General features: G+C 33.7%; 1 protein-coding gene across 37 annotated transcripts in view; it reads left to right on the top strand.

Moving 5' to 3' along the window:
• LOC117417766 (neurexin-3) overlaps window positions 1-16,593 on the top strand; it is a 299,691-nt gene that overhangs the window by 113,681 nt on the left and 169,417 nt on the right. For 20 of the 37 annotated variants that reach the window (XR_009307701.1, XM_058991756.1, XM_058991743.1 and 17 more), the window contains 5 exons: window positions 1,610-1,729; window positions 2,513-2,894; window positions 3,945-4,135; window positions 4,650-4,823; window positions 11,755-11,874. Coding sequence is in view for 34 of the 37 variants with exons in the window: in XM_058991756.1 (XP_058847739.1) it covers window positions 1,610-1,729; window positions 2,513-2,894; window positions 3,945-4,135; window positions 4,650-4,823; window positions 11,755-11,874 (987 nt within the window). In the remaining 3 variants the exon portion in view is untranslated. Of the gene's footprint in view, window positions 1-1,609; window positions 1,730-2,512; window positions 2,895-3,944; window positions 4,136-4,649; window positions 4,824-9,971; window positions 9,999-11,754; window positions 11,875-16,593 lie in introns of all 37 variants that reach the window. The other 17 variants (XR_009307700.1, XR_009307699.1, XM_058991734.1 and 14 more) reach the window with 1 other exon arrangement.

Raw genomic sequence — 16,593 nt, 5'->3', positions numbered from 1 at the left:
AAATACCTTTATGCTCCGAATTGCCTGAAAGTGTAATAATCTACAGTCTGTCTAGCCAGCATGCATGTGACATGTGACATTGCTTACTAATGTAATTTTAGAACTATATATACAGCAGTGTGCAAATGTATTAGAACACCTCAAGATTTGTCATTTATATACTCTATATACCTACCTGCATGAAAAACTCTTGGTGTAAGAATTTCAAGTTTTGGTCAGTAATTAGAAACAGAAACAATAGGCTCTCACATGTGCAAATGTTGGACCACTTTGTGCTTTAATTAGGCATCTTAAACTGTTAACGTTTTGACATAACGGTAGCCATCCTTACACTATTTACTATTGTTACATTTCCTATTATTTCATGCTATATTTGCATAAAATGCCCCAAACCATCAGTTACCTTTATCACAGCAGTTTATTTTGTTATTTGATATTTTTTAATAGCCACTATAAAAATTGTAAAGCTTAATTAAAAACTATATAGATATTGTATCTATTTTACTGGAAAATGTTCAGTAAACTGTCACTGCAATTGTTTGTTATATGAGATTATATATACTGTATAGCCCGATTATTGGATATAAAACTATATTATAATCTAAATCATAATACAATATTGTTAACAGGTAACCTAACATTTTGCATTGTTAATTAATTCTACACTCTACAAATGATTTATTTAGCCGTGCATGAGATGAAAAATAAAAGAGTTCACTATACTGGTGTGTTTTTATTTTGTTAGTTTTAGGCTTGAAGTTTTAAGGGCTTTGTTATCAAACCACATTACTTTAAGCTTTATTTATTTATTTTAAATTCTGATATTAAAATCAGATGTTGATGTTGATCTTAAAAAATATTTTTACTGTGACATATTTTCTATAAGGGATACTAAGACCTGATTATGAGTAAAAGCTTATCTTTAGTTAAAAAAAAAACTATAACAATATTGCATATGCAACTAATGCTTCTAAATGCAGCAAAAATGGTATTTGTAATATGTAATTTATATTCAATTACTGAACTAATATGTATTTTTTTGTGTGTGAATTTAAAATGTATCTATTCTCCCAAGTTTTAGCTTTTTATTATTTAAAGGATAACCAAACCTTTGTTTTTTTCAGTAATGGGTGAGATATGAAAAGCAGAGCTGTCTGTACTATTAGATAGCAGATACTGCATTGGATAGTGTGACCAGTGTGTGTGAATGTGTGTCATTTTCATTTTTTGGAGGCAGGCCTATAAACCTAAAAGGCAATGGCTAAAATGCTTGTGATTATGACCTCATTTTAACTGTGGTGATACTATTATTTTCTGTCTTAATCAGCTTTATAGATAAGGAGTCAATAACACCATTTGAGAAAGATCCATGCCAATAATATATACATTTCTTTTGAATCTGCCTGGTGTCATGCCATTACATTTAGAAGCATTGTGTTCATTTTGCTTTCTAATGCAGTATCAGTTGGAGAGTGTGGGGGGGGGGGCATTTTTTGCACCAGCTTTAATGCACAAATAGGTAAGAAACTCACCTTCATCATTTATGGAAAGCAAAGGTTTGGTTGTGATCAAAGAAGGAAAGTAATTTTGTAACCAACATCATTCCCAGGCAAAGGACCGGAAACGCTGTATGCTGGACAAAAACTCAATGATAATGAATGGCATATAGTCCGTGTGGTTCGACGGGGTAAAAGCTTGAAGCTCACGGTTGACGATGACACTGCTGAAGGTACCTTTATCTAAATTAAACTGTAAACGGAACTGTATTACAGCATCAGTAAATGTTATGTGTTATGTTTTGTAGGCTTGGCAGAGCATTTAAACTTTTAAAGAGTACAGGCTGATAACAGGCCATGAAGCCCAGTGTTTAAAGGCTTTCATTTTCCTCAAGAGGCCTAAAGTATCTAGAAGTCTGTGGTTATCCCCTATGTTGGGAAGCCCACATTGCCTCTGCTTTGCAACACAAAGTGTACAGTTCGAGATTGAGAGACATGTTACAACAGCTGTTAACAGATTTTATGTATGACATCTAATTAATAATGAGCACCTTTTTCTAACACCTAGCATGCAAGTTATAAAAATACACACATCACACATTCTAATGAGGGAGCCTCAGGCTGGCTGTTCACTAGTTGCCACCTGATCCCCCCCAAAAAAACAAAAAAAGCTGTTGAGACTGTTAATGGTATCAAAGCCAGATAATGTTTTAATCTCCCAAACATGCACATACTCATATTCAGCGTGATAACTGTATAAAATACTAACGTGCATAGCCTTTAAAATATACCCTATTGTCGTTGAAGGCAGATGTATTTCCTCTCACTGGACAGTGGCTCTTAAACAAGTGGAAAGCACTTGAAATACAAAAATGCAGGACTGATGGAAATACTTTACCATCTAAACAAACACAGCTCATCTTAACGGTTTATAGTTTATATCTAAGGTGTACTTGTAGTAATGATTACTGACATTAGAGTTTAATTTTGTATTTTGTTATTTTTCTTTTGTATAGGTCAAATGGTGGGAGATCACACTCGCCTGGAATTGCACAATATAGAGACAGGGATTATGACGGAGAGGCGCTACATTTCAGTCATCCCTTCCAGTTTTATTGGGCACCTTCAGAGCCTGATGTTCAACGGAATGTTATATATTGACCTTTGCAAAAATGGTGACATTGATTTCTGTGAACTAAATGCCAGGTTTGGAATGAGGTCAATCATAGCTGATCCAGTCACATTTAAGTCCAAGAGCAGTTACCTTAGCTTGGCTACACTTCAGGCCTACACTTCCATGCACCTCTTCTTCCAGTTCAAAACAACCACTCCAGATGGATTCATTCTCTTTAACAGTGGAGATGGCAATGATTTCATCGCTGTAGAGCTAGTAAAAGGGTAAGGAGACATTTTATATGAACATATGAAAGCATTTCCTCCCATCTTTACAGAACTTTAGGTCAGTGGTGTGCAGTGGGGGGCGCGGAGAGTCAGTAAGGGGGGGCGCAACTATGACTAAAGGGGCAGTTCTGTAAAATGTTTTTTTTTAAAGGATAGAACATTTTAAATAAATACATAAATGACAGCTAATTCATGACAGCTGATTGACGATCACTCTAGGACTTGTAGAACTGGAGAAATTATGTTTGAAGTGGTGAGTGTCAGTGAAACTCCAGTGAACAGAGCCCAAATGGCAGCTTCCATGTATGAGGCAACAAGTGTAAAAAAAAAAAAAACACTAATGTTTTAACATGTGTTTTTTCCTGGATTTAATCAATGTAAATCGCATATTTTTTTCCTAGATTTAACCAAAAAAAGTAAAAAAAGAAAGGGGGGCGTCATATAAAAAGTTTGTGCATCACTGCTTTAGATTTCTGGATCTATAACAATAACATGGTAATTACTAGGTAACTACCAATAGTTTGTGATCTTACATGGTAACACCTGGTGGTATAAGTGTGTAATTACACAGATATTAGCAGTACTATCATGACTCCACATAATTTCATCAAGTCACACAATGTTGTTTCCAAATACCATTACCATGTAATTGTAATCTACCTACTACCAACTATCATTTGTTTTGTAAAATTAATAAGAATTTCAGAAAATAGGTCTTAATTAAAGATTGTATTAAACATACACATGTTTTAATTAATGTGTCATTCTCAATGTACTGGTGCTATGTTGATTGCTACTGAATGTCATAATTGTAATACAGGGCTCTATTCACAAAGCCCTAACTTGTGAGTTATTTAAAGAATGCTATTTTTTCATTGATTAAACACAGTTGGGTATTTATGAAATAGTTCTGGACTGTTACTTTATTTAATAACAGGCTATAAAAGGTTTATGTAATTACCCATAACTGAGATCAGTTCCAAGTTAAGAATAATTGGCATGTATGTTATCCCTTTTAAAACCGTAATGTGCTATTATGTATTTTAGGTATATTCACTATGTTTTCGATCTGGGGAATGGTCCTAATGTGATCAAAGGAAACAGTGACAAAGCACTGCATGACAATCAGTGGCACAATGTTGTGATCACCAGGGACAACAGCAACACTCACACACTCAAGGTGGATGCCAAGGCTGTCACACAGGTTATCAATGGTGCCAAAAACCTGGACCTGAAAGGTACTTTGACTTAAAGTGTATTTACCAATTTAATTTGAGTTCACATTAAGCTATTTGCCATGCACACAGTTAATATGGGCCTATACATGTTTATTCTGTATTACTGGAATAGCATCATCAGGGATGATAGTTTTCCACAACTACATTATTTGATTAAATAATAATAATAATAATAATAATACTAATAATAATAATAATAATAATAATAATAATAATAATAATAATAATACCCAGTGGTAGATAACAAAGCAATACATTCAGATAACATTTACACATTTATTGATACACTTACACCAAAGCAATTATATTAGGCATGTAAATGTAAAACTTATTCACTGGTTTTGATAATTGTATTGATTTTCTTACATCAAAAAACAGCTGTTTTATTTTGTGGACATCTATCAACTTCCTTTTTTTTTTTTACAACCTCAATCTAGAATATACAGTTTCTACAGTTGGTAAATTGTGTTAATCCATTTTTGTCTCATTGATATTCTTTATTTTTGTATTTCAGGTGATCTCTACATTGCTGGGCTGGCACAGGGCATGTACAGCAACCTTCCTAAACTCGTGGCCTCCCGAGATGGGTTTCAGGGGTGTTTGGCATCCGTGGATCTGAATGGCCGTCTCCCAGACCTGATCAATGATGCTTTGTACCGCAGCGGGCAGATTGAGCGTGGATGTGAAGGTACGCGCTTTATCAACACTAGCTCAGGCAGTCCATTCTTCCTCATGAACTCGAGCAGTAGCTCCATCTCTCACTTTTACATCTCCCCATCAATTTTACTAACCCTAATTGTGACATTTCTTACTGAAATTGCGTGGTAACAGTTTGGTCTCTTGTTCTTAATTGTATAGCCACGTCACTCAAGTAGGGATGTCAGCTCCTCTTGTGGTGGATGGCAATTCCACCATTCATACATTTTTTTTGTTAACAGTTGTCATAAAATAATATTTCCTTATTCATTGGAACAACCAGCAAGCTTTTATATTACAAAAGGCCATACAGGTCAGCATTAATACTGAAAATACACTCAGGGTCTAATTCCCAAACATTTAATATACAAATAATGAATTTGCATACAGACACAGCATTGATCAGAATACCTACTGACAACAACAACTAACATGCTATGCTCAGTATTATGCTCTTAAAAAAAGATATAAGCACACATATGGCCATATTAAGAAGCAACAATTGAGTGTGGGCGCTCACTTAAGTGTGCCAAATGAATAGTTCTTCACATTGAGAAAACACCATTGAGTGAGCAAAAATACTCAAGTGTTGTTTTTAATGATGGCAGTTGGTCTTTGTTTTAGAAATCTCTGTGTCCTTGTGTCAGTTATGTAACCACATTCTTTATCATTTGAAGCATGCAAAAACAAATTGTATAACTGTTTATAAATCACATGCCAAAAAAGTCATGTGGTCTTACAAAATATTTCAACCTCAAGATTGTAAGATCCTAGTAATGCATAACCTATTAAATCAATTGGAATCTGTTTGTATGGAAGTTAAACCAAAGGAAACCAAAGGAGACAAATCCATTTGCATACAAATAAGTACAAGGCATTCAGTGTTAAGGAAAATAAGCGTTCTGCAATAACTGCAATTATGTGGTTGTCATAAACACCTAATTTCACAATGTTTGTGCTCAGCTCACATTTCATAGTCTGATCTGTGGATTTTCCAAAGATTTGTTCGCATGCAAAATTAACAGTCAAAACAAATTATACAGTAGCGATATTGTCTGGCAATCTTGCCACAGTATTGCTGTTTCTGTTATTGGGTACATGTTAATAGAAATGTTATTTGTTAAATGAAGAATATGTACTATTGCCAACACTGATTCATATATGTTTTTGATAACGGCCACTATGGTGTTGATTTGATACGTACACATACACAATATTAATTGCTGATGAACATTATCAAAACCACCACTTTTCTATTTGCAGTAGTGTGAAGATAGCATCAATTTCAGCTCAGAAAAATCAGTGTGAATTTATAAAACTTGCAAGACTCAACTTGTGTGTGGGTGAACACGTACATTAATTGGGCAATGTTGTGTGAGCTTGGACCACACTCTGGTTAAGACACTTGGTTGCTCCCAGCCACTTACACTAACAGTAACACCCTTGTTTTTTTTAATAATAATAAAATCATCAGGTAAAGGTTTTTAGGTTTGCTGTGGTTGGGCCTTGATGTGTGGAAATAGGTAATGATTATGTGTTATTTCCTGAGCCATATCAAGATACCAGTGGATCACTGGTCAGTTCTATTTGTGCACACTGAGTGTGAATGGGTGGTGATGTCATTTCACTGCATTGGTGCTCCTCCACCATCTACTTGTTGATAATGCACAGATGTTAAGTTGGACAGGAAAGGGCAACTGTAGTTGTGTAAACTGAAGACAATATCACCCACATCTTCAGTATCATCATTACAGACTAAATGAGGAAAAAAGACAGCTCCTTTTCATTTCTATTGTATACATTCTTACAGGCATGTTTTAAGGAGGCTGACCGTTATATCTTTTTGGAAATACAATCTAATAAAAAAAAATATGAATATTTACTTGTATCTTTGTAAATTGTTAACTGATATTACCATTGCAATAATATATGGTTGCTTTAGCTGACATGCCAAATATGATGTTGTTTGTTGTACTATTGTATCTACATTTTACATGCATATTGATTTTGCAAAGAAGACTTTCCATATTTTTACATTACAGTAAAGACTTCAGTGGCAGCTAGAGTAAACATGCTCTATCTGTCTCTCAGATTGATTTTGTTTCATAAGCCATTTCAATTTACTTTACACAGACTCCAAAATCCCTAAAATATCAAACTTGATTGTTGTTCTTGTAGTCAGAAGGCATTTTTCCATGCCTCTGATATAGATGTGATGCTTTCCATCCTTATAGCGACTCCTGTAACATGAATATTCAACATTCTTTATATTCATTCTTAGCTTTAATCTTGTGCATGTAATTTGTTTAAGATTTCATGTTTATTTTTATTAAGAGCGTACAGAATTAATAGATTTCTTTAACAATATCTTTTTTGTTTAAAACCATTGTTATTCATGTGAATCAGTGTATTATTATTATTATTATTATTATTATTATTATTATTATTATTATTATTATTATTATTATTATTATTATTTGTATCCACATAATTCTTAATAATTTTGCATGCAGAACAGCATTGCATATTTAAATCTAAAAAATAAAGGTCTGTGCCCAGTTGTGCTTCTCCCAACAAGTAACTGTAACTGGAGCTGAATATTGTTACACATTGTGCTCGTACAGTATTTTGCTTTTGTAATTATACTTTGAAATAGCAGCTAAAACTTACCTTGTATTCAAGAGGTAAAATAGCTTTAATCTGTGCTGTTACCAAATCAGTGGACCTTAACATTTCTAGAATACATTAAACAGATCCTTGTTGATGTCATTTGTTTGGTGTTTTGATTTTACCAAATGCAGAAATGAAATAAACAACATTTAAAAAAGAGATAAATATGTATTATTACTTGCCTATAGTGTGATTTACGTATTGTAACCAGGCATTTAGAAATAAAAAAAAAAGAAACTCAATAGCTTTCATAAAACAAAAGTGAAAGCAGAAGTGGTAGAAATGTACAGGGACTGTTTTCCACTTGATGCATTGAGCATTATTCAGCTGAAGGGGTGCATGCAGTAGTGTTGTATCTGCAAATTAAATCTGGAAAGATTTATGGGTTTCAGGGTGCCTACAAAATACTGTTAAGCCATTCGACATTTAGATTAGCAGCAATGTCGGTGATATAATATACACAAAAACACCATTTAATTATGAACAGCTATTTCGAAACAAGAGCAAAGACACATTTTCGGAGAGGAAGGAGCAGTTAAAGTATTATTCGTAATAGGGTATTGTTAATATGGGTCTGTGCTATTGCACTTGCTTTAGAATTGAATTTTATTAATGGTGTCCATTCTTGCTATTCATGTTTTTGTTTTTTTGTTTGTCTGTTTGTTTGTTTGTTTTTACATAAAATACAATCACAGTTAGACAAAAACCTTGCGTAGGTGTCCCTGTCTTGACACCCCCCCCACCCCCCCAAAAAAAATAAAAATAAAAATAAAAATACTATTGTATGCAAACACTATTTTATTAAATGAATTTTTTACGATAGAAATGTAAGATTTAGAGCCTATTAATACAGTTGTTGGAGGGGTGTGTGTGTGTGTGCGCGCGCGCGCGTGTGTGTGTGCATGTGTGTGTGTGTGTGTGTGTCAATGCATTCAGTATGAATATGTCTGTTCTTACAAATTCATGAAACAATGAAATGCCTTTGAGGGTCTGGCTTTGTATGGCTCTCTGAACCCCTCAGCTCTGTCACTGTATCTCAGAGGTGATCTGGCAGGGTCATACTATAAATTGATAGATAGGCGGTTCAATCAAATGTAATGTATATCAAGACATGTTTGAATACAGAATGAGATTTGGTGGCTTTAAATTGTAATGGAAAAATCCAAGTAACTGGCGATTGCTAAATGCTGGGTGTGCCTTTTTAAACCATTAAGTTAGAGGTATTTGATTTAATAGTTTAAGGATTCAGTCATTTTGAAAAAAAATTAAGTAAATGGTAGCAACTGATGTTTGATAGGGAGCAAATCCAAGAAGAATAATCAATTTACTTATGATGTGTAAGAAGGCTAATCGACCACCAGATGGTGGTATAACCATTGATTTCAAAAGGGTTGTCGTTTCATGATGAACTTTAATTGTCAAAAATAAGTGGAGGAATACATACAGTACATCTGTCAGATGATAACAGCAATACTTCTTACAGCAAATTCTTCTTTTTGCAATTTTTAAACCCATTCTGAAAAAGTATATATTTTTAATACACTATGTACACAAAACCCTGCTTATAACAACTTAAGGGACCATTTAGTTGTTTCCATCATTTTTACCCTCTTTTAATTATTTTCCTTTGAGGTTAACAAAGGCATGTGCATTATTTATGCTAATAGTCCAATGTGCATGGTTTGTTAGAAATATATATATATATATATATATATATATATATATATATATATATATATATATATATATATATATATATATATATTATTTTCTTGTCATTTCCATTGCAGCCATAAACATTTTGTCTGTCTTTGGACAGAAATGATTCATTAGTTGGGATTTTTAACAATGACTACTTCAATGACATGCTTTAAATACTGTTATGCATTTTATGCAACTTCTGAAGTGTATATTAGGTATGTGAAAAATAATGTATTTGTTTTAGAACATGGCTTCTATGATGCTGTGTGAAATACTATTCAAATGATCTGCCATTATTAACATCCAACTTCTTTTTTTAAACTAACATTCATGATATGACATGAATATTAGATTTCAAACTACAGTTGATGTATAATATTTTTCACGATTTTCTGATTACAGAATTTGATTTGAATAATGTAGTACTATGTTTTGGAAATGTGATTGCAATTAAGTGGAAACATTACAGGTATCTGAATTGTTAATGCTGGGAGGGGTAATGCATTGTTAAAGAACCTCTCCATTAATGTGTGTCATATAGCTGCTGAGTTAATTGTTTTTGTTTTAGCTGATTATGTTGAATGTCATTGTATTTTTACATATAGCTCTAGTAGTAAATAGAATACTACATGCCATACATTATTAATTAGGCTTGCTAATATGAACCTAGCATGTATGTTAGTAAAGCAGAAGCTTTATTAACAAGCATCATTAACCACCTACTAACCTCTGTTATTGTTTTCGCTTTCCTGTTCTTTTGCTAACAAAGTTGAGTTCACCAAAGCTGACCTACAAGGTAGAAGGTTCAATTCCACTCTGAACTTGGCTGAAAGATGCTCTGTGTAATGTTTTGTGTCATATTGTAAGGCTGTTTTCCAAATACGGTTCACTTCCTGCAATGAGCTCAATATTACAACCCCATTGCAAAGCAGTGTTAGAAACGCAGCGATGGGTGTAAATGAATAGTGTTTGGTCTTTGTTTAGTCTTTTCCTTTCCTTTGTTTGTGATACTTTGAGTGTTATCGTTTGTATACTGGTGGTCTTCCAATGTGTTTTGTAAAACTATATTTGGTTTTATGCCAAATATTACCGATACTGTATGTTAATGACTCTCTTAGCTAGGCTATCAGGTGTTCATTATCAGTTCATTTCTAAATATCTTTTAGTGCTGAAGAGTCAAATGATTGTGTCTGTATCGTCCCTTTTTGTTGTGGTGGGGTGATTTTCTGGTTGGTGTCTCCAGTCTCATTATCACACAAGACTCAGTTTGCTATAATAGAAAAAAAGCCATTTTATACTCAATCAATTATTAAAGAGGAACACCTCTAGACATTATTTATTATCCTTGTTACCTTTTGAATGTTTTAAATCCATATATTTAACACAAATGGTGTGCAATGCAGCCCCTCCCCTTTAGTGAAAAGGCAATGAAAAATATTGTTTCTCCAAAAACCTTTTTTTCATAATATATATATTTTTATTATTATTATTTTACAATGTACAATTAATTTCAGCAGGAACAAAACATATTTTTATTTGAAAGTAAGTCCTGTTATATTACCACACAATCTAAAAGTGCTTTGTGTGAGAATAAGATGGCTTTTATCTATTTTTTTCCCATTACAAAAAAATAGATACAAGCTTAAACAAGAACATTGAACACAAGGATATTGGGTGTGGTTGCAAAATCTTACTCCCCCGTGCTTTCATTGTCATTTTTGTATCTTCTGAAATGGACGATTAAATTAAAGTATGTCAGATCAGGAAGTGAATCATGTTAATAAAAACAGCTTGTTAAAAATATATATTTCATATTGCACCATGCATTACACAATAAATGCACTTCTAGTCTCCTATCTGGTGCCCCCCCCCCCTTTCAACCCCCCCCCCCCCCCCCGAATGTTTTCTCAAACCAGTTTCTTTAAGAGTATTGCACCTAAACTTGGTTTACTTGCAGCTGTATTGTTTTTTTCACATGATTATCTGAAGTAGGAGGTGTTATTCACTGACCTTGTTTCACACTGATCTACAGTGACCTGCATTCCCTCTCAGACATGTTTAAAATGAAGGACATTTCTAAATGTACCACATAACCCCCAAAGACCTGTAATTCAGAGTTACAGTACCGTTCAGAGATTTAGGCTTTTTCTTTTTAAACTACTAGTAACTTTCTTTTTGGTCTATGTAAAATGTGAAGATTTAAACAAAATAAAGGAAGAGTGATACAAAACTGTAAGCAGAACTATATCACTTGTATCATAGGTTCATGATTTTAATATATACCTACTAATGTGTACATTCAGTATTGCATTTGTAGGAGTATATAAAGTGTGACAACGTATTTTCATATATATATATATATATATATATATATATATATATATATATATATATATATATATATATATAATCCACAAATGCAGTGCTACAGCTACTGGGAGGGAATGCTTAATATAACACTTAAATGCATGAGAGCTGCCGTGTCTTTCTGCATGGTACAAATGACATTCTGTTGCTTGCTTGCTATTAGATTCCTTTGCTTGCCCTCTTAGGTCCCAGTACCACCTGCCAAGAGGACTCCTGTGCGAACATGGGCATCTGCATACAGCAATGGGAGAACTTCACATGTGACTGCTCCATGACATCATATGCTGGCAACCAGTGCAATGACCGTGAGTAAACTTACACATGAATATTTTCATGATTTCACAGAACACAATTTTGTGCAAACTGCTTCAGTATTCTGGAGGTCAAGTAAAACGTCTGCATTTAAGTGAAAACATAATGATCCTTAGTGAGATATACATACACAGGTGTAGGGTGTGGGCAACATATAGAATTCCATGAGATATACATTATAAATACAGTAGGTTTTTGTTTTTTTGTAGAATTAAAATCATTTAGTGTTACTGTATGTAATGTATAGGAACAGTGTAATTCAACATTTTTATTTGAAAAAATCATTAAGATATTGTGCAGTAAATGTGTGAATATTTTGAACTGAAGATGGAGTTCAAGCCTTCGATCATCAAAAGGTAAGTTGAATTTCTATATGAAATTCAGCAGTGTTTACTGACATTTCTTTAAACACTGTTTATTGTTATTTTTGTATTTGATTCAAACTTGGAAAACCTGTAGGTTATTTTTTTTCAGTAAAAAGGTTGAATAAAATTAAGCTTGGTTTTAAAAAATAAATGTCTTTAGTTTTGACAATGGAATGGTTGACAATGGGCTTCTAGTGTATACCATTGCAAAAGTGCACATTGTCGTTCCAGCTCTTGAGGAGTGGTATTAATGTAAACACCACTACCATCTAATGCTGAAAGTCTTTTACTATACAGGCTATGTACACGATGTTGCTCAGGTTTCCTTTTAAAGAGGACAGATAATTATTTCAGTTTTACTTGTACATTAGCCTGCCGAAATTGGCTTAATTGATTGGCCACCCACTCGTTCGCAGCTGGAATTGAATGCAGCTCCACAATTGCTTTGGCAGTTGGCTACAGCAATGCCTCTTGCAGGGTCTGTAAACTGCTTTAATTTCAGAGGAACAGTAAGCAATGCATCATGCTGAGAATGTTTGATTCTTTTTTTGTAATTCATCAGGTGCAGTCTCTAAGTAAAAGCCTGACTTTCATATTCAGTAATATTATTTGTGTTGTTGTTGTTATAGTGATAAAAGTACAGTGGAAATGATTGCTCTTTAACAGAAGATGTATGTCAGTACATACTTGTATTGCAGTGATTGTTCAGTGATAACTATATCATTAAAAAATAGTGAATATTTAGTGTTTTATTAAACATATTCATGTTTTAGTTTTAAACCTACTGAGTACAGGCATAGGGGGAAAAAAACATATTCCTATAATTACACGTACAGGTAACTCATAATAGTTAACATTTATTTTGCACTTAATTCATACATTTTTTGGATTGAAATTGATTTATAGGCTGTTTAACTATATGTGGCAACTCTTTGAAAATCAGATTTGCTTGTTGGATTTGATCATGTACTCAGCTTGAGCCCTTGAACTAATCAGAGGATCATTGCAGGGGTGCAAAGTAGTATAATGTGCACCTGCTACCAGCTGCCAACAGTCCATCTATTTGTGAGATGGAGGGTAAGAATCTGTGCAAATTGTGCAAAGCTGCATAATGTGGCATGAAATGGGCCGAGATGTTCAGATGCATTGTTTAAACAAATCTAAATAGACTATTAATAAGCAAAAGCTCAAAGATTATTCAAAGGGGATTTTTAATTTTATAGTAGAAAATAAATACAGAAGTGAATTAAGATCGAACTGCACTGTTTTATATTGAGTATAATAGTAGTGGTTAGGGTTCTGGACTCTTGACCGGAGGGTTGTGGGTTCAATCCCCAGTGGGGGACACTGCTGTTGTACCCTTGAGCAAGGTACTTTACCTAGATTGCTCCAGTAAAAACCCAACTGTATAAATGGGTAATTGTATGTAAAAATAATGTGTTATCTGTATAATGTGAAATAATGTATAATGTGATATGTTGTAACAATTGTAAGTCGCCCTGGATAAGGGCGTCTGCTAAGAAATAAATAATAATAATAATAATAATAATAATAAACTTTATGTTTTGCAGACTTGAGAATTGCATTAAAAAAAAAAAGCTTTTATATTCAATGTGATTGGCGTTGCACTTTATAATTCATTATGGAGGGAAAAATATATTTTTTTCCCGATTGTTCAATTAAACGTCATCAGTGTGTCCATCTGTCCTCATGCCCCAATACAGAGCTGTGAACACGGTTTATATTTTCTGCACTCTTACGGATAGTTCATACGCTATAGGGTGGTCCGTCAGAGACGTACTGTGCACATTTGAGACAGGATGGTTTTTAAATTGGCCCTAAAACTTAAATAAATGAATAGCTAAATTGAGCCTGATTCCTACATTTTATCCTGCAGAGTGCAGACTGTTGCTGCTGAGGTAGTAGGATAGGGACGGATATCTCCCAGGAGATAGAGGGTATGGGGCATTTGGGTATTGTACATTAGCAGAGAACAGGTATGCTGTAATCGAGAAATACATGCTGTCCGTCATGAAAGAACAAAATGAACCGAAAGCAAGCTTCTGTGCACCTCTCTTCCTGTGTGTGTGGGCCCGTCCGCATGCATGCAGTTTTTTTTAAAATGTCCCAAACAAACAGTAACCTTGCAAGGACCCCAATTCTACGCCTTAGTGTAATTTGTGTATCGGGTTAATCCGGCCCTTGCACAGCTCTGTTTATCTATTTTAAATTGAAGAGTGTCAATGAAAGTCTCTCTTCAAACCATGCAATGGTCTAATGACACCTCTGAGAGATTTCTGTTGTTCCACGCGCACACTAGCTTGTGACAGTATAAACTTATTTGGATTGACCTTCTGAAGATGTAAGACTTTCTAAAGAAAGCTTTTTTTTTTTATTATTCCCGTAACAAAACACTTGGCATGTCATATTTCTTGCAGTCAGTACATTGAATCAAAACTCATTTCCAGAGATACTCTGAACTTAATTAAATAATCCAGTGACAGTAATGCAAGTGTCAGGTTTGTCAGTCCCCATAAATATCTGTCTCTTTGCAGTCGGATGGATGCAATTGCTGCAATTGAAAAGACATGTTGTATACTCCACCTTTGGATCCATTAAGATTGGGGATGATGTATAGTATAATTTTCATCTCATCAATCATAAAATCAAGGGCTGATGACAATTCCATTTTGCAACTTGACCTCTAGTTTGTCCTGTGGTTAAAAACCGCACAAAAAAAATACTACATGTATATCTAACTTTTACAGAAACCTTTCCAGACCAGGAAATACAAGAAAACCAGAGGGCATCTGGTTCCAAAGTCATTTATACACGTGCATTAATAATTAATGTATTTTGTCACCTTCATGATATTAAACCAAGGTTAGATTAGATTAACCCATTCACTGCTGTTAGATTTTAAACTAACATGTTCTGTTGTGCAGAATAGTCCAAGTTAGCTTTTGCTTATCATTTATCTAATTTAAATGTAATAACACAAACCAATTTGATCAAATCTTAGATTTTATTATTATTTTTTTCTTTTTTTTTTTTTTTTTTACAGTATAAGCCTAAAGCAAACATCTGACAACAGTACTTACGTTACCACTAATATCTCTGTTATAAGCAGCTATACGTGATGAATTTGTAATGGAAACGGTATTTAAATTCTGAACATCAACCCCGTCTCTGGAATGAAAAATACTGAGTCGACATGATTTTAGCAGCTTGTAACTGCTGATATCTCTGTTGTGGTTTACACATTTTGTTTGCATATTACTTGTTCTAGCCATGTTATCTTTTAAGTGGATTTTGTGATTTAGAAGGTATTCAAGTTGAGAATATAGCAATTACATTTTTTTTTTGTTAAATTTTTATCCAACTGGTTGTAACTTAAAGTTTTGTGAGAAAATCTTCAATATGCACATTTGTGTATATAAATAATGTAATTGTAAAAATAGACAAAATATATACAAAAAAAATACAAATACTGAACACAGAACTTAAAATTGATTTTAAGTATATGTTTTTTCTTTCTTTTTTACAGTTTACTTATACATTTTACCTTTTTTTTACCTTATACGCAATTACAATTTAATGAAAATTGCACTTTGAAGTGATAGCTATAAAATAGAGCCCACTTTTGTGAAAGTACACAACTCTAGAATTAAACGATGTGAAACTGGATTCCAGTTACTATTATGCTGGACACTAGAGGGCACCATTGCATTATTTTACAATTGGCTAGAACCTACAGTATGTGTACTGTAAAGAGGCAGTATGAATCTCTCTCTCTCTCTCTCTTTCTCTCTCTCTCTCTCTCTCTCTCTCTCACTTTCTGTGTGTGTGTGTCTAAAAATCGCATTTAAACGTTTTTTCACCAATATCCGTAATGTGTGTAGCCAGCCCAATCTGTTTTTCTATTGGAAATGACAATAAAAGATGTGTTAAAAGAAGGATTATTTTCTGCTTTTTAACAGCTTAAATGGCCCTTTTCTGTCCAATTTAATCCAACAGATGGAAGGTTTAGATAATGCCAGCTCAGTACAAATACTGTGCAAAAAAAGTCTTAACCCTTTCACCTTTTAGTGGTGTTACAAAAATATGTTCTTAAATTCACTTAAGTGGGTAAAAAAAAAAAAAATCTGATTTGTATATCTTATACACACTAGAACTCTCTTGGTAATGTGTCAATTTAGTGCTCATAAAAGATGAGGGAAAGCCACCATGAGAACTTCACTCCTAGTTTTGCAAGACCAACTCAGTCAGTCCATGCATAAACTGACTAAAATCTTGAACTGTGCGGAGTGGACTGATAACCCCTGAGGAGTTATTTGAGACCCCAAA

This window comes from Acipenser ruthenus, chromosome 18 (assembly GCF_902713425.1).
Source record: "Acipenser ruthenus chromosome 18, fAciRut3.2 maternal haplotype, whole genome shotgun sequence".
NCBI lineage: Eukaryota > Metazoa > Chordata > Actinopteri > Acipenseriformes > Acipenseridae > Acipenser > Acipenser ruthenus.
Note: the sequence above shows the minus strand (reverse complement) of the source record. Positions and strands in the feature narration are given on the sequence as shown.